This window comes from Furipterus horrens, unplaced genomic scaffold (genome assembly GCF_987537825.1).
Source record: "Furipterus horrens unplaced genomic scaffold, mFurHor1.1.pri manual_scaffold_9, whole genome shotgun sequence".
Classification (NCBI taxonomy): domain Eukaryota; kingdom Metazoa; phylum Chordata; class Mammalia; order Chiroptera; family Furipteridae; genus Furipterus; species Furipterus horrens.
The window spans coordinates 64,287,329-64,306,047 of NW_028327179.1; the positions used below are offsets into that span (position 1 = coordinate 64,287,329).

The 18,719-nt window shown below is 38.9% G+C and overlaps 1 protein-coding gene across 1 annotated transcript in view; it reads left to right on the top strand.

Annotated features, from left to right (window-relative positions):
* The window catches only part of HECW1 (HECT, C2 and WW domain containing E3 ubiquitin protein ligase 1), a 576,869-nt gene that overhangs the window by 508,850 nt on the left and 49,300 nt on the right, over nucleotides 1–18,719 (top strand). The window contains exons 22-23 of the mRNA XM_090287382.1: nucleotides 12,401–12,499; nucleotides 13,069–13,198. Coding sequence (XP_090143508.1) covers nucleotides 12,401–12,499; nucleotides 13,069–13,198 — 229 coding nt within the window. The remainder of the gene's footprint in view (nucleotides 1–12,400; nucleotides 12,500–13,068; nucleotides 13,199–18,719) is intronic.

An 18,719-nucleotide genomic window follows, 5' to 3' on the forward strand; every position in this document is an offset into this window, starting at 1 on the left:
TCGACTCCTGCTAGTGTCCAGCTGCTCACTGAGATGTTCTGTCTGCAATTAGTCCAAACTACAGACGGGTCTCGGGAACCTGAGAGCGCAGTCTCCCCTCACTCCTCCACCATCTTCCTCTCTCCTAAATATCAATTAAATACATTTGATCTGTTGTTTTGTTTAATGTAACTCTTTTTTTTTTTTTTGTATGGAAGATCTGTCCATTGTTGGCATGGGGTGTTAAAATCCTCTATTATAACAGTATTATTGTTGATATTCTTATACCCCACCAGATGTTTTGGTATATTTAGGGAGTCTTGTATTGGGTGCATGTATATTTACATGGGTTATGTCCTCTTGTGGGATTCATCCCTTTAGTATTATGTAGTGACCCTCCTTGTCTCTTTCTTATGGCCTTTATTTAGAAGTCTATTTTGTCAGCTATAAGTATTTTTATCTCAGCTTTCTTTCTTTTTTTAATTTGCGAGGAATATTTCCTCCATCCTTTTTCTATCAGCCTGTGAAAGTGTTTTTCTCTGAGGTCTGTCTCTTGTAAACAGCATATACATGGCTAATGACATTATTTTTTTTCTTTTTTTTTAATTTATTTTTATTGTTTTTCTATTACAGTTGTCCCACTTTTTCTCCCATTGCTCCTCCTCACCAAACCACCCATTTTCTGACAGTCAGTCCTCAGCTTGTTGTATATGTCCATGGGTTATTTATACTAGATCTTTTACTAAACCCTTCCCCTACTTACCCCTCTTCTCTCCCTCACCCTTTCACCCCTGGTAACTGTTCCTTGTTTACATGCCTCTGGTTCAATTTTGTTCATTTGTTTGTGTTGCTTTTTAGTTTCCTGTATGAGGTGATATCATATGGCATTTTTCTTTCATTGACTGGCTAATTTTACTAAGCATAGTTCTCTCTAGGTCCTTCCATGTTATCGCAAATGGCAGGAGTTTCTTCTTTCTTTATTCTTCATAGTATTCCATTGTGTAAATGTGCCACAGATTTTTAATCCACTGATCTAGAGATAGGCATTTAGGCTGTTTCAAGCACTTGGCTATTGTAAACAATGCTACTGTAAACAAAAGGTTGCATAAGTTATTTTGAATTGGGGTATCAGGATTCTTCAGGTATAATCCTAACAGTGGAGTTCCTGGTTCAAAAGGAAGTTCCATTTTTAGTTTTTTTAGTTAATTCCATACTGTTTTCAATAGTGGCTGCACCAGTCTACATTTCCACCAAGAGTGATCTAGGGTTCCCATTTCTCCACATCCTTGCCAGCACTTGTTGTTTGTTGATTTGTTGATGATGGCCATTCTCAGTGGTGTAAAGTGGTCTCTCATTGTGGTTTTTATTGGCATCTCTCTGATGGCTAGTGATGTTGAGCATTCATTTATATGCTTATGAACCCTCTAAATATCCTCCTTGGAGAAGTATTTTTTGAGGTCCTTTGTCCATTTTATTTATTTATTTATTTTTTAAATAATCTGTTTATTTATTTGTTTATTTGTAGAGAGAGGGGAAAGGAGAAAGAGAGGGAGAGAAACATCGCTGTGTGGTTGCCTCTCACTCACACCCCCAACTGGGGACTTGACATGCAACCTAGTCATGTGCCCTGACTGGGAATCGAACCAGCGACACTTGGCTCGCAGACCGACGTCCTTTGTCCATTTTTAAGTTGGGTTGTCTGTTTTCTTGGTGTTGAGACATGTAAGTTCTTTAGATGATTTGGAGATTAATTCCTTGTCTGAGGTATCATTGGTAAATATATTTTCCCATATGGTTGGCTCCCTTTTGATCTCGCTGATGTTTTCTTCTGCTGAGCAGAAACTCTTTAGTTTGATGTAGTCCCATTTGTTTATTCTTTCCTTTTTCTCTCTTGCCTTGGGAGATATATTGGGGAAAATATCGCTATGTGGGATATCTGAAATTTTCTTGCCTATGTTTTCCCTAGGACTTTTATGGTGTCATGGCTTACCTTTAAGTATTTGATCCATCCTGAGTTTATCCTGGTGTGTGGTGTAAGTTGGTGGTCTAGTTTCATTTTTTGCATGTCACTGTCCAGCTCTCCCAGCACCATTTGTTAAAGAGGCTCTTTTCACTCCATTTTTTGTTCCTTCTCCCTTTGTCAAGTATTAGTTGACCATAAACAAGAGTTTATTTCTCGACTCTCTATTCTGTTCCATTGATGTATACATCTGTTCTTATGTCAATACCGGGCTGTTTAGATTACAGTGGCTTTGTAGTATAGTTTGATGTCAGGTATTATGATTCTTCCTACTGTGTTCTGTCTCGAGATTGTTGTGGCTATTCAGGGTCTTTTTCGGTTCCATATGAATTTTTTAAAGTATATGTTCTAGGTCTGTGAAATATATCACTGGTATTTTAATAATGATTGTGTTGAATCTGTAAATTGCTTTTGGTAGATGGACATTTTAATGATGTTGATTCTCCCTATCCATGAACATGGCATATACCTTCATTTATATGTATCTTCCTTAATTTCTTTCTTCAGTGTTATATAGTTTTCTGAGTACAGATCTTTTATCTCTTTGGTTAAGTTTATTCCTAGGTACTTTATTTTTCTTCTTTCTATTATAAATGGAATATTTTTCTAGATTCTATCTCTATATTTTATTGTTGGTGTACAGAAATACCTTCAATTTCTGAATATTGACTTTATACCCTGCTATTTTGCCAAATTCACTTATTATGTCAAGTAGTTATTTCATGGAGTCTGTAGGGTTTTCTATGTACACTATCATGTCATCTGCAAATGATAACAGTTTTACTTCCTCTTTCCCAATTTGGATGCCTTTTATTTCTTTTTCTTGTCTGATTGCTGTAGCTAGAACTACCAACACTATGTTGAACAAGAGTAGAGAGATTGGACATCGATGTCTTGTTCCTGATCTCAGGGGGAATGCTTTCAGTTTCTGTCCATTGAGTATGATTTTTACATGGTTTCTCATATATGGCCTTTATTATGTTGAGGTATGCTCCCTCTATTCCCATTTGACTGAATGTCTTCATCTTAAATGGGTGTTGTGCTTTACCAAACGTTTTGCATGATTTATTGATATGATCATATGATTTTTCTGTTTCATTTTGTTTATATGGTGTATTACATTTATTCATTTGTGAATATTAAACCATCCTAGCATCCCGGGGATTAATCCCACTTGACCATGGTGTATGATCTTTTTAATGTGTTGCCGGATCCGGTTTGCCAATAATTTGTTGAGGATTTTAGCATCTATGTTCATCAGCAATATTGGCCAGTAGTTTTATTTCTTTGTTATTTATTGACCTGGTTTTGGAATTAGGGTAATAGTGGCTTCATAGAAAGAGTTTGGAAGTCTTCCCTCTTCTTGGAATTTTTGGAATAGTTTGAGAAGATTCGGAGTTTGTTCTTTCCTAAATGTTTTGTAAAATTTGCGTGTTTAGCCATCCATTCCAGGGCTTTCGTGTGCCGGGAGTTTTTTGATAACTGCTTCAATTTCACTCTTTGTTATCAGTTTGTTCAAGCTTTCTGCATCTTCTTGATTCAGTTTTGGAAAATTTTATGTTCCATAAATTTGTCCATTTCATCTGTGTTGTCACATTTCTTGTGATACAGTTGTTCATAATAATTTCTTACAATCCTCTGTATTTCTGTGGTATCAGTTCTGATTTCTCCTCTCTCATTTATGATTTTATTTATTTGGGTCCTCTCTCTTTTTTCTTGATGAGCCTGGTTAAAAGCTTGTGGATTTTGTTTATCTTTTCAAAGAACCAGCTCCTACTTTTGTTGATCTTTTGAATTGTTTGTTTAGTTACTATGTCATTTAATTCTGCTCTGATCTTGATGATATCTTTTTTTCTACTCCCCCTGGGCTTTGTTTGTTGTTGTTCTCTAGTTTTTGTAGCTTTAAGGTTAGATTTTTTATTTGGTATTCTTGTATCCCTTTTAGATAGGCCTGTGTTGCTATGAACTTTCCTCTCAGGACTGCTTTTGCTGTATCCCATAGGTTTTGGGTTGTTGTGTGTTATCATTTGTTTACAGACACTTCTTGATTTCTTTCTTGATGTAATTGTTAACCTATTCATTATTTAATATCATGTTATTCATTCTCCGTGAGTTTGAATGTCTTTGAGTTTTTTCCTTGAGGCTGAGTTTTAGTTTCAAGTCATTGTAGTCTGAGAAGGTGCTTGATATAATTTCAAATTTCTTGAATTTGTTGAGGTTTGTTTTGTGTCCTAACATGTGGTTTATCTTTGAAAATGTTTCGTGTGCACTTGAAAAGGATGTATATTTTGCATCTTTCGGGTAAAAGGTTCTATATATATATATAAATTAAGTCCATTTGATCTAGCGTTTTTAAATATCTCAATAATTTTGGTGTTTCTTTGCTTTGAAGATCTGTCCATTGTTGACAATGGGGTGTTAAAGTCTCTTACTATGACTGTGTTGCTGTTGATATCCTTCTTGTAGTCTTCTAGTATTTTCCTTACATATTTGGGTGCATATATGTTTAAAAGTGTTATCTCTTCTTGATGGAATGTTCCCTTAAGTGTTATGAAATGTCTTTCTTTTTCTCTTCTTATAGCCTTTGCTGTGAAATCTGTTTTGTAATAAAAGTATTGCTTCCCAATTTTTTTTTTATATCCATTTGCTTGGAATACTTTTTTCCACACCTTCCCTTTCAGTCTGTGTAATTCTTTTGTTTTGAGATGTGTCTCTAGTAGATAGCATAAATGTGGATTATGTTTTTGTATCCAATCTGCTACCCTGTGTCTTTTGATTGGAACATTTAAACCATTTACATTTAAGGTTATTATTGACATGTATTTATTCATTTCCCTTTGTACCTGTGTTCCTCTTGCTCTCTCTCTCTCTCTTTTTTTCCCTTAAAACATTTTCTTTAGCATCTTTTGCAATGCTAGTTTGGTGGAGATGTATTCTTTTAGTCTTCTTTTGTCTGGGAAACTCCTATTTTACCTTCCATTTTGAATGAGGGTCTTGCTGGGTAGAGTAATCTTGGTTGTAAGCCTTTGTTTTTCATTGCTTGAAGTATTTTTTTCCATTCCCTTCTGGCTGATAATGTTTCTGTCGAGAAATCAGTTGATAGACTTATTAGAGCTCCCTTGTATGTTACTTGCTATTTTTCTCTTTCTGCCTGAGGATTCTCTCCTTGTCTTTGAATGTTGCCATTTTAATTACGATGTGCCTTGGAGTGAGCTTTTTTGGGTTTATCTTCATTGGGACCCTCTGTGCTTCCTGGACTTGCATGACTTTTTGTCTCCTCAAGTTAGGAATATTTTCTGTTATTACTTTTTCTATTATGTTTTCTATTGCATGCTCCTCTTCTTCTCCTTCTTGTATCCTTATGGTATAGATATTGTTTCATTTCATGTTGTCCTGAAGTTCTCTTAATCTCTTTTCATTCTTGTAAGTCTTTTTCCATTTTGTTCAATTGTCTGGGAATTTTTTCTATGCTGCCCTCTAACTCACTGATCTGATCCTCTGCTTTGTTTAGCCTGCTTTTGATTGCTTCTACTGTGTTCCTCAGCTTAGAAATTGTATTCTTTATTTCTTCCTGGTTCTTATTGATAGTTTCTATGTTTTTTTGTTTGTTTGTTTGTTTGTTTTTTATGCTGGTGTAGTTCTCAATAAGTTCCCTGTAGGTTCCCTGGAGTTCTTTGTAATTCTCCTGTAGTTTGTTGTAGTTTTCTTTGAGTTTGTTGAGTTCATTGAGCTTCCTCATTACTCTTGTTTTGAATTACATATTTGATAGTTTGCTTGCCTCTATTTCCTTCTGGGAATTTCTCCCTTCCTTTTGGTGTGGTGTTGTTTCTGTTTGGTAGGGTGTTATTCTGCCTCCATATTTTGGGTGGCCTTTCTTGTTTGTTTCTGCTTCTTAGATTGATCTGCTTTTATTTTTTGCCTTTGGGGTTTTACCTTCTCTGGTAAGAATCTGTGTGATTCAATGGGATAGAGTCATTGATCTCCTTAACTTGATGCTCTTGGCATGCCCTTTATTCTTTTTATTTGGACTCTCTACTAGTATTTTGGTCTTGTTTGTTGTGTTGATCTTTGGTCGGTCCTTCCTTTAAATTAGCAGACTGAGAGTCACCATGCCCACTTCTGACAGTTCTTGAGTTGTTGATTAGTCTGCTTATGAGATTTCTCCCATAGTACTGAGGTTGAGTCTGCATTGGGATCTGGTCTGCTGCTTTTCCAGTTTTTTCTCCAGAACCATAATCCAAAATTTTTCAAGTCTCCTCTAGTTCATTTTACCTTCTTTCATCTGTAGCCAAGGTTGAGCATGGTAGGTGTGTTTTTTTCTCCCAGCAGGCAGGCAGGCCAGAATGGCCGGCAGGCGCCAGGACTGGGGGGTGGGGCATTCCCCTGTGCTGGCGCACTGGGGGTAGGGCAGAGGTATTCCCTCACTCTGGCTGGCATGCTCGCAGACACGTAGATATCCCATTCCAGTGGGTGGGCAGGCTGGGGGCTTTCCGCCACGCTGACTGGCATGTGTGTGGGTCGGTAGTGATCCCCTGCTTTGGCATGTGGGAAGGCTGGGGGAGTTCCACCACGCTGGCTCGTGGTAGGTGTGAGGGCCTAGTGCATCCCTGCAGGTAGGCTTCTACGTGCACACTCCTCAAGGATCTCTCCCTACCCCTAGCCTTTCCTCCCCATCCACAAGAAACAAACAATAAATTTTAAAAATTTTAAGAGAGAAAAAGAAAGAAAGAAACCACAAAAAAAGAATGCTGCTTCCAGCCTCCCAGAGCCAGACATCACCAGGCCAACTCCTGGCTCTGCCAGCGAGCACAGCCTGGATCTCCATCTCTAACTGCTCTCAGGATAGACCCAGGGGTAATTGAGACAATTTTGTGTTCCTCCAGCCACTGCCCAAGGAGCCAAGCCAGCCAGAACTCACACCTCTCCCATGTCTCCTCCATGTACCTCACCAGACAGGTCACTCAAAGGTGGCCTCCTCTGCCACCAGCAGTGCCAAAGCTCAACTCCTGCCAATATCCATATGTTAACAGATGCTCTGTCCACATTCAGCTGAAACTATAGACCAGTCTCAGGAGCAAGCAAGGGCAGCCTCTCCTCACTCATCTTCCTGAAAGTCTTGGCTCATGATTTCTTATTTACTTGGCTACTTTGTCTTTTGATTGGAGCATTTAATCTATTTATATTTAAGGTTATTATAGAAAGGTACTTACTTATTGTAATTTTTTTATTGTACCTGTGTTTTTTTTCTGTGTATTTCTTCTTCTTAACATTTCTTGCAATGCAGGTTTGCTGATAATGAACTCCTTTAACCTTATTTTGTCTAGGAAGTTCTTTATTTGGTCTTCAATTTTAAATGATAGCTTTGCTGGGTAGAGCAATCTAAGCTGCATATTCTAAGCTTTCATCACTTTGAACATTCCCTGTCAACCTTTTTTGGTCCATAGTGTATCTGTTAATAATTCAGCTGATATACTAATGGGGGGTCCTTGTATGGAACTGACTGGCTTGCTCTTGCTGTCTTTAAAACTCTTTGTTTTCAAGCTTTGCCATTTTGATTAAGATGTGTCTTGGTGTAGATCTCTTTGGGTTTATCTTGATTGGGATTGTCAGTCCCTCCTGAACTTGTGTGTCATTTTCCTTCACCAGGTTGGGAGAGTTTTATGTCATTTCTTCAAATACATTCTCTATCTTTCTCTCACACTTATCTCCCTCTGGCACTCCTATGATGTGAATGTTGTTATGCTTGGTGTTACCCCCAAAGTCCCTTAAACTTTCCTCATTTCTCTTGTCTCTTTCCTTTTTTTTTTTTTTAATTTTCTCTTTGGCTGGATACTGTCATCTTGTCCTCCAATTTTCTGATTCAATCATCTGCTTCATCTCACAGTAGGTTAAATGAAGCAGGTTCTTCACTTCAGATATTGTAATCTTCATTTCTCTTGGGCTCTAATTTGTGATTTCTATATCCTTTTTAATGTGTACTATATCTTTATTTAAGTTTTCACTTGAGAGCATCTGTTCTTCCCCTAATGTCTTTGAGAATCCTTACAACCATTATTTCAAACTCTGCATTTGATATTTGTGTTGCTATCATTTCATCTATATATTTTAAATTCTTTTTGTGGGGATTTCTGTTGTTCTTTTGCTTAGGATATTTTTCTTTGTTACCCTATTTGATTTCTATGTGTCAAGTAGGTGTGCTATGTCTCCCATTCCTGCTTTGATTGTTTTATGATAAAGGTGTCTTGCCGGGGTCAGTTGTACAATCTTTCATAACACCTGAACTCTATTGCCCAGGAGTGTTTCTTGTGGATACTCTGACCCCCTTGTAGTTGCATCTTAAATGCTTGTGGCTTTTTTGTGGGTATACTTATCCCTTCAGGTTGGGTAAGTGTAAGAGTAACTCTCAACCTCCATGTGCAGGATGCTGTGCAGTTGCTGCCTCTTGGTGAGGCATTGTTCACAGGAGGGTCTAGAGCCTGCAGGAATCCCTCCTTGGGTGTATAATTGTGTGACTGTTTGGTTTGAGCTTTGGTGTGGGCTGAAGCCCACCACTGATTTTGTAGGTTCTGGGTCCCATTGGGAGTGGTTCAGATATAGGTTGCTTTCAGATGTTGTGTGTAACCAGCCCTAGGCTATCTCTCTGTAGCTACCAGGCTCTTTGCTGCTTGTGTCTGTATTTACTAGACCTGTGTCTGCGTGTGAAAGGCCAATTTATGTAAGAGTCAGCTTTTTTTCTGTTTGGAACTGATGGTAGATCTGTATAAGAACCAAGGCTTTCTGAGGTCAGCCTCCCCCTTTCAACTACTCTGCCCCTTCCTCAGTTATCTGGCCTTTCTCCCTAGCCTTTTGAGGAGGGTGTGTAAGATGAGAGTGGGTCTGTTGAGATAAGGCTAGCAGGTTTCCCACCTTGTTGGTTCTGCAGTCTTAGAGCACTCAATGAGTGGGAGAGTAGCTCCTACTCAAAACCAACACCTTCAGTCTTTGCCAGAGACTCTGGCACTTGCTTCCTTAGACGGATCACTGCCTATTCAGAATAGGTACATTCTGCATGTGCCTTTTGCTGGAGTGAACGCTGCAGTTCTGGACTTCATAGAATAGATTAAGAGCATCCTATTGGAGCTGGAGCTAAACCAGATCACAGGTGTAGGCTAAGCTCTCTTTCTCATTCCAAGACCTCAGTATGAGGCTAAGCTCTCTGTACTGTTCTTAGGCAATGTCCACCAAAAGTCTCACACTTTGAAAATTCTTATTTGGAGTTTCTCTTTCCTTTTCCTATAGAAATGCACCCAAAAAGGGAACTTTGGACCTGGCAGGGCTGTTCTGCCAAGTTTCCTTATTGAGAGTGGAGCATGCAATTCTCTTAAAGAGGGCAGGCACTCCTTTCTTTCCCCAGAGCTGAGAGTGGGTTTGCTACACTGCAAAGTACCTGGGAGCTCAGTTTTCATTCATCTAACTTCTAGCCTACAGCCTTTGCAAGAGATACAGTCTGGAACTCTCTGTTCCATGCAGCACCTGGTTTGCCTGCAAGCTGAGCTGGGTGGGGCCAAAAAAATTCCATTGCTCAAATTTCTGACCTCTCCACCCAGATGGTCTCAGTGGGAAAAGACCCAAAGATCTTTTATGGCTTGATGTGGCTGATAAAAATTCAGAACGGGTCAAAAAATTTTTTTTCCCATTCAGCTTGGTTTCTTTCTGCAGCAGTAGCTGCAGGGGTAGTCCGCAAGGGGGTTAGGCACCACCCACATGCTTGAGAATGGAGAAACTTATTCTTTTTCCAAAGCTACTCAGCAAGATCTCTATTTTTGTCACCATCCTGTGACTCCCCAGCAATCAGAGATCCCCTTTACATCAGTGCTGTCTGTCGCACTCAGAAGTCTTGTTGCATGAGTGGTTTCTCCCAAAGTATGAGCTCATATAGGGAACACTTCAGTCTGGCATCCAAAGTATGTCACACTGAATTTGAGATCTCTGATTTTCACCTGTCTTGTGGAACCTCACTTCTTCCCAGCATCAGAAACTCCACAAACTCCCCTTTTCTTCTCTATTGCTGTGGTTATTTTTACAGCCTCACAGTTCAAAGGGTAGGTTGCTCTGGAGCTGCAATATCAATCTGGTCTCTATTCTGGCAGAACAGCTGTGTATGTGATCCTTCCCTATCCACATTTCAGTTCCTTTTATCAGTCTCTATGCAGTACCCACACCACACGACTGTCACTCTCTGAGTCTCTGCGCATAAAAGCTCCCCAAGGAAAAAATGTCTCTCAAAGTCACTGCTGGATGCAGCATGTAAGTGCCTCTGACATAGATCAGTGTGGCAACCTGGTCCCTTTACTAGTCTGAGCCCCTATCCTGGGATCTGCAGGTTGGTGCTGCAGCAGTGGGTGCACTGCATGCTGTGACTGTGCAGCCTGGGTCTCACAGTCTCAGTGTACCCTCCTCCAAGTTTTCCCCAATTTGTTTTAGGAATTCCTGTGTGGAACTAAGACCCCTAGCCCTGAGGGGTGGGAGAACTCCAAGCTACAATTTTTCTCTGGTCTCTCATCTGCGACAAGAGCCACACACAGGGTATTTCCCCTTCCACTTACAAAACTCCCTTACTGGACTCTTTGAAGCATCTTCTGTAGTCCTTGGTTTTAAAGCTTTATATCAGCTAAGATTCAGTTGATTGTTCTGGTTCATTGTTGGAAGTTCAACTGAAAATCCGGATTGGGTGCAGGAGCAAGTGGACTCAGCTTCCTCCTGCGCTGCTGCCAACTTCAGACCTCAAAATACTCATTTTAAAAAACACTGAGCTGAAAATAATATTATCATGTAATATTTTCATGTGCTTCACATCTGAGGATATTTATTGCCAGCTGATATTACCATTTCTCTTTACTAGGACTTCCAGAGCCACCTCTAAATGAGGATAATACTCATCTAGGCAATTCTGTGTTTATGTTTGCTCTCTTCACACTTTGAGTGATTTCAGTCATCTCTATGTGGATAACCACAACTCCACTATATTGTTGGAAGTACCAGTTGTATTTACTTAGAGTAGGTAAGCCTGTATTGGTGGGAACCATGTTTTTATGCACAGGACCATGGTTACTATGTTGGGGACCATCAGTTATTGGGTACTGATCAGCGGTCACTAAAGAGCACTGAGGGAGCACTGTGGCCTCAGGGATTATAAATGTTTGATTAGTCTATGAGCCTCCCTATCTACAGTGCCCCATAGCATCTTTACTGAGGTCTTCTTCATATTCAATAAAATTTTCATGTTATTTCATGCAAAAAGCATTGACTGTTTCCAACATGACAATTTGAAGTATTATTTATAATTATGCTTATTCCATAAGATCAGATAATCTATTCATTTAAAAAAATTTTATAGCCACTATGGAGTAGGAAATCTTTTAAGTCTAAAAAGAGCCTCATGAAAAAGTAGTGGAGATGGGTTAGTTGGGAATTATAATTGGGAGGATCTGAGAAAAGTCACAACTTAATTCTATACTTAGGTGAAACTCTAGTTATATGGAAAGAGACCAGGGAGATTCCAGTTATGGTGTTAGGTTCCAGAGATAAGCAAACCTGGCATGGTGGAAAAGCCAGTGTGCTAGACCTGGCTAATAAGAATCTGTTTAGGAGTAGGCAATGATGGGATCAAGTTCCAGGTAGTCTCTACATTCAGTTAAACAGGCTGCTAGCAAAAATTCCAGAAAGCTATTGGCCCCAACAAGAATTTAAATCAGTAAAGGCCACCTGGAAATGGCCAGGTCTACATCACAAATTCTTTCCAGTAGAGACATTATTCTTTGTTTGTATGTGGCTGTGGCCTGGCAATATTAAATAGCAATGAAGACTCAGCTATCTCATTGCTTAACACAATGTGATTCTATTTAACTTTCCCCTCCCCTGACTGTGAGTTCAACTGCCATATGTGTTTTGTACTCAAATCTTCCACTTCCCAGCATAGTAGACACACATTAACCATCAAGTGGTTTCTCTGGAATGCTTTAATAGATAAGGATGCATGGTTCAGAAAACTTTCTATGTCCTTGGGTTCAGGTCTTTCTAAGGGTCAATGTGGGTTGTTTATCCAGAATTCCCCTTCACCAGTGCTTTTCTTCTCTTGGCTCTTTATACTCTCGGGTATGAGAAGAGGATCCTGGCAAAATGACTCTATTTTGGTACTTGGGGGAGAGAAGAGTTCTTTTAGTACATACCAAGCACATGGGCATTGTTTACGGTAAAGAATAGGGAAGAGAATGGGTGCTTCCTGTGTCATCAATTGGCAGATTCCTTAGGTGGCTTAAGATGAGTACTATAAAAAAACAAATCAAATATAAATACAAATTAACATATTTAGCAATATAAGTTTCTACCCGTTCTTAAATCTTTGCCTTGTTTGTGTTCCAGGTTCAGGTTCAGTGGTCGTATCCTAGGTCTGGCTCTGATACATCAGTATCTTCTTGACGCCTTCTTTACAAGGCCCTTCTATAAGTCACTGCTGAGACTGTAAGTATATTGCAAACCAAGGCCAATCTGGTCTCACTAACAAGACAACAGATGCTGGCCTCACTAGTACCTCTGGTCCTTTTGTCCCTATTTTGCCTAACCATTTCTATTAAGTTTGTAATAGTTTACTTTTCTGAGTCATTAGATACCACATAAAAATTTTAACACACTGAAGAGGTATTTGAGGTTTTATGTAAACATAGGGGGAGACTATTATAACATTATATAATGGATGTGAATTGGTTTACATAAAGAATTATAGTTTACATAAATAATTACAAACATTTTATTAAATAAAATATAATTTATCTGTCTAAAACTTGTTTTAAAGTTAATATTTTATCCAATTGCCATGAAGAGTTCATGAGTCAATAATTATATTATGTTGATTATTGTAGATATTTTAGTATTTTCTTTTTAAAGTAGTAAAAGAAACAATATATCCAGAAGTATCAAATTGTTAAAACAAGTCTCTGTTGTTTTAGCCAGGAGTGACATAAAAACGTTTTGGAATGAGGTCTACAGTATAAAGACACTTGTTTAACCTTTCTCCCTTTAAATGGACCCAGGCCCTGTGATTTAAGTGACCTGGAATATTTGGATGAGGAATTCCACCAGAGCTTGCAATGGATGAAGGATAACAATATCACAGATATACTAGACCTCACATTTACTGTTAATGAAGAAGTTTTTGGACAGGTTTGTAAAATATGAGACTTGGAAAAGAGATTTTGTTTTTGATATTGGAAAATTAACATAAAGCTTACCATTTTAATGACTTTTAAGTATGCAGTTTAGTAACTTTAAGTATATTGACATTGCAGTTCTCCCAGCACCATATGTTAAACAGGCTCTTCTCACTCCATTTTATGTTCCTTCTTCCTTTATCAAATATTAGTTGACCATAGAGGCCTGGGTTTATTTCTGGGCTCTCTATTCTGTTCCACTGATCTATAAGCCTGTTCTTATGCCAGTAAGAGACTGTTTTGATCACAGTGGCTTTGTAGTATTGTTTGATGTCTGGTATCGTGATTCCCCCTCCTGTGTTCTTCTATTTCAAGATTGCTTTTGCTATCGGGGATTTTTTATGGTTCCATATAAATTTTTGGAGTATTTGCTCTAGGGCAGTGAAATATGTCATTGGTATTTTAATAGGGACTGCATTGAATCTGTAAATTGCTTTGGGTAGTATGGTCATTTTGATGGTGTTGATTCTTCCCATCCAAGAACATGGTATTTGCTTCCATTTATTTGTCTCTTCCTTAATTCTTTTCTTCAATGTTGTGTAATTTTCAGTGTATAGGTCTTTTATCTCGTTGGTTAAGTTTATTCCTAGGTACTTTATTTTTCTTGTGGCTATAGTAAATGGTATTTTCTTTTATGTCTCTCTCTTTGATATTTTATTGTTGGTGTACAGAAATGCCTTAGATTTCTGTATATTTATTTTGTACCCCGCTATTTTGCCAAATTCACTTATTATATCGAGTAGTCTTTTAGTGGAGTTTATAGGGTTTTCTAGGTATACTATCATGTCATCTGCAAATAATGGTAGTTCTACTTCTTCTTTCCCAATTTGGATGCCTTTTATTTCTTTGTCTTGTCTGATTGCTGTGGCTAGGACTTCCAACACTATGTTGAATAGAAGAGGAGAGAGTGGATATCCTTGTCTAGTTCCTGATTTCAGGGGGAATGCTTTCAGTTTTTGTCCATTGAGTATGATGTTGGCTTCAGGCTTCTCATATATAGCCTTAATTAGTTAAGGTATGCTTCCTCTATTCCCATTTTATGGAGTGTTTTCATCATAAATGGGTGTTGTACTTTATCAAATTCTTTTTCTGCATCTATAGATATCGTCGTCGGCAGCCGTCCGTCTCGAGAGACGATGGTGTAGCTTCTTAAGAGTCTATCTGCACCGCCGAGAATGGTTGTGCAGTCCGACTTGGGAGTGACACGGTATCTGTCTCCTCCCGTGTTGAATCGACATCTTGCGATGACGCTGGAGTGTCCTCTCCAGTGAAGCTGAAGCTACAGAGCCTGGGCAGGGTGATATGGAGGGTCTGCTGTTGCCCATGCAGCAGACCCCCCCTCTCTTCGCAGCTGAAGGATCCAAGGGAAAGACGGAGTCAATACAGCTTGGCTTCAGGTGCGCCGCAGGAGTTGCCGGTGTTGACTACAACGTCAAACCGCCTTAGGGACTCCGGCTCCAGATTTTCTGTCGGGGTTTACTCCCTTAGCCTTTCCCCTGAAGAGGTATGCCGCAAGGCAGCGGAGGTTTTTTGGAGTCAGAGTTTTCCTTCTCTGATCTATAGATATGATCATGTGATTTTTGTCTTTCATTTTGTTTAGGTGATGTATTATATTTATTGATTTGCGAATATTAAACATCCTTGCATCCCTGGATAAATCCCACTTGATCGTGGTGTATGATCTTTTTGATGTATTGCTGGATTCTGTTTGCCAGTATTTTATTGAAGATTTTAGTACCTATGTTCATAAGTGATATTGGCCTGTATTTTTGTTTCTTTTTTGTAACATGACCTGGTTTTGGGATTAGGGTAATACTGGCTTCATAGAAAGAGTTTGGGATTTTTCCCTCTTCTTGAATTTTTTGGAATAGATTGAGGAGTGTAGGCGTTAGTTCTTCCCTAAATGTTTTGTAAAATTTGCCTGTGAAGCCATCCAGTCCAGGGCTTTTGTGTGCCGGGAGATTTTGGATTACTGTTTCAATTTCCTTCTTTGTTATTGGTCTGTCGAGACTTTCTACTTCTTCTTGATTCAGTTTTGGAAGGTTCTATGTTTCTAGAAATTTGTCCATTTCTTCTAGGTTGTCAAATTTCTTGCCATACAGTTGTCTGTAGTACTTTCTTACAATTGTTTGTATTTCTGTGGTATCAATAATGATTTCTCATTTTTTGTTTCTGATTTTGTTTAAGTGGGTCTTCTCTTTTTTTCTTGATGAGCCTGGCTAGAGGCTTCCAATTTTGTTTATTTTTTCAAGGAACCAGCTCCTAGTTCGTTGATTTTTTGGATTGTTTTTTTAGTCTCTATGTCATTTAATTCTGCTTTGATCTTGATGATTTCCTTCCCTCTTCTTGCCCTAGGTTTTGTCTGTTGTTGTTGTTCTAGTTCTTTTAGTTTTAGAATTAGATTTTTTATTTGAGTTTCTTCTATCCTTTTCAGATATGCTTGTACTGCTATGAACTTCCCTCTTAGGACTGCTTTTGATGTGTCCCATAGGCCTTGGGCTGTTGTGTGTTCATTGTCATTAGTTTCCAGAAATTTCTTGATTTCCTCTTTGATGTCATTGTTAACCCATTCATTATTTAATAGCGTGTTGTTCATTCTCCATGAGTTTGGGTGTCTTTGATTTTTTTCTCTTAGGTTGATTTTTAGTTTCAAGGCATTGTGGTCTGAAAAGATGCTTGATATGATTTCAATTTTCTTGAATGTGTTGAGGCTGGTTTTGTGTCCTATTATGTGGTCTATCTTTGAAAATGTCCCATGTGCTTTTGAAAAGAATGTATATTTTGCTTCTTTGGGGTGAAAAGTTCTATATATATCAGTTAAGTCCATGTGGTTTAGTGTGTTGTTCAATGCCTGTATATCCTTGGTGTTTCTTTGCTTGGATGATCTGTCTATTGTTGATAATGGAGTGTTGAAGTCCCCTACTATGAGTGTGTTGTTGTTAATATCTTCCTTTTTTTTTTTTTTTAGGGTTTATTTATTTATTTATTTATTTATTGGTATAATAATGTCTTACTGACATTTTCTTTTTTTTTTTTAAGTATATTTTATTGATTATATTGTTACAATAGTTCCAATTTTTTTTCCCCTTTGCTCCCCTCCGCCCAGCACCCCCCTTCCCCAACAATCCCCTCTCCAAGTCCATGCCCATGGGTCGTACATACAAGCTCTCCCGCCTCACCCTTTCATATATTCTTCTTCTTCTTTTTTTAAAATTAATTAATTAATTAGTTAAATATTTTAACAATAAAAAATAACAATTCCTCCCTCTCAGACTTAAGACCCTTTACAATCTTATAAAGGACAATGGATGAAGGTCTCGAGCTCCTCTAGCTGCTTCAAGCTGGACATGGTCGTCGTCCTACCTACCCGTGGGTCAAGAAATCCCTAATAACAGTGGGGATGTGGAGGGGAGGGTGGCCTTCCCACAAGGGGAAGGATCGTGCAGACTCCAGGTTGGTTGGCTGTCTCTGGACAACGGCATGCTTGGTTTGACAGGCTGGCATCCTTGTTGTATTCTGGGGGCAACAGGGTTAAAGGACATCATTTAATCCGTAACCACTAGATGACAAAAGACAGGTATTAATTTTTCAATGTCCCACATTAGGGAAAAGAAGGGCTTCTTTGGAGGAAGGTGTGCCAGGTACATCTCACCTGTCCAAAACCCTTTTGCCCATTATACTTATTTTGGACTGAGGGAAATATTTTAGGTTTCCCCCATCTCAGGCCTCTGGGCTTTTTCTGTCCAAGCCATTAGGATAGAAAAGAGAAACCAGTTTTAAAGTGAAGCCCACAGACCACCCCGTTCTTCACCAACCCAGCCACTTAGTTCAGCCAAACCATTGAGTCTCAGGAGGCAGCAATGCAGACAGGATTAAGTGAGGCCTATGCATACAGATAATCACTCAGGTAATGAGATTGTAGGCTTATGCCCTTTGAAAACAGAAAACACATGTTAATTTATGTAACATAACCCACATACAAGTCTCTAAATCTGTAGGACTGTCTTATCGGAAGGAAAATCCTTGTCCTTCTAATATTCACTGAACTTGCATTTCTATTCTTTATATTTTTATTCCCCCCCCACTAAAAAATTTTCTGTTTGTTTGTTTTTCCACTACAGTTGTCTCACTTTTTTTCCCCCTCTTGCTTCCCTGCACCCTGCCCCCCCCCACAGTCAGTCCCCACCCAGTTGTCCATGTCCATGGGTCATTCATACATGTTCTTTGACTAGACCCTTCCCCTTCTTACCCCTTCTCTCCCTCCCATCTCCCCCTTTGTTACTGCTAGTTTATTCCTTGTTTACATACCTCTGGTTCAATTTTGCTCATTTGTTTGTGTTGTTCATTAGTTTCCTGTAACAGGTGACAGCATAAGGTAATTTTCTTTTGTTGCCTGGCTTATTTCGCTAAGCATAATTCTCTCTAGTTCCAATCATGTTGTTGCAAATGGTAGAAGTTCCTTCTTTCTTTCAGTACTTATTCATTGTCATTTTCCCCCTTTGTACTCGTGTTCCTCTCTGTCTCTCTGTTTCTTCATCTTCTTAAAGCAGACCCTTTAGCATCTCTTGCAATGCTGGTTTGGTGGAGATGTATTCTTTTAGCCTTCTTTTGTCTTGGAAACTCCTTATTTCACCTTCCATTTTGAATGAAAGCCTTGCTGGGTAGAGTATTCTTGGTTGTAGGCCTTTGTTTTTCATTGCTTGGAATATTTTTTGCCATTCCCTTCTGGCTTGTAGTGTTTCTGCTGAGAAATCTGATGATAGCCTTATTGGAGCTCCCTTGTATGTTATTAGTTGTTTCTCTCTTGCTGCTTTTAGGATTCTCTCTTTGTCTTTGAATGTTGGCATTTTAATTATGATGTGTCTTGAAGTGGGCCTGTTGGGGTTCATCTTCATTGGGACCCTCTGTGCTTCCTGGACTTGCGTGACTCTTTCTCTCGTCATGTTAGGAAAGTTTTCTGTCATTAGTTTTTCAAAGAGGTTTTCTATCCCTTGCTCTTCTTCTTCTCCTTCTGGAATTCCTATGATACGGATATTATTACGTTTCATGTTGTCCTGCAGCTGTCTTAGAACCTCTTCAGTCTTGTTCAGTCTTTTTTCATTTTGTTGCATTGTCTGGGAGTTTTTGTGTAGGTTGTCCTCCAGCTCGCTGATCCAATCTTCTGCTTCCTCTAGCCTGCTTTTAATTCCTTCTACTGTGTTCTTCAATTCAGAGATCGTATTTTTCATTTCCTCCTGGCTCTTATTGATAGCTTCTATGTCCTTTTTCATGCTCACGTAATTTTCTGTGAGTTCCTTGTAGTTTTTCTGGAGTTCTTTGAAGTTTCCGCTGAGCTCATTCAGCTTCTCCATAATCCATGTTTTGAATTCCATATCTGATAGTTCGCTCCCCTCTATTTCATTTAGCACTCTTTCTGGGGATTCTACCTTTCCTTTTGATGGGAGGTTGTTTCTCTGTCTCCCCATTTTTTTGAC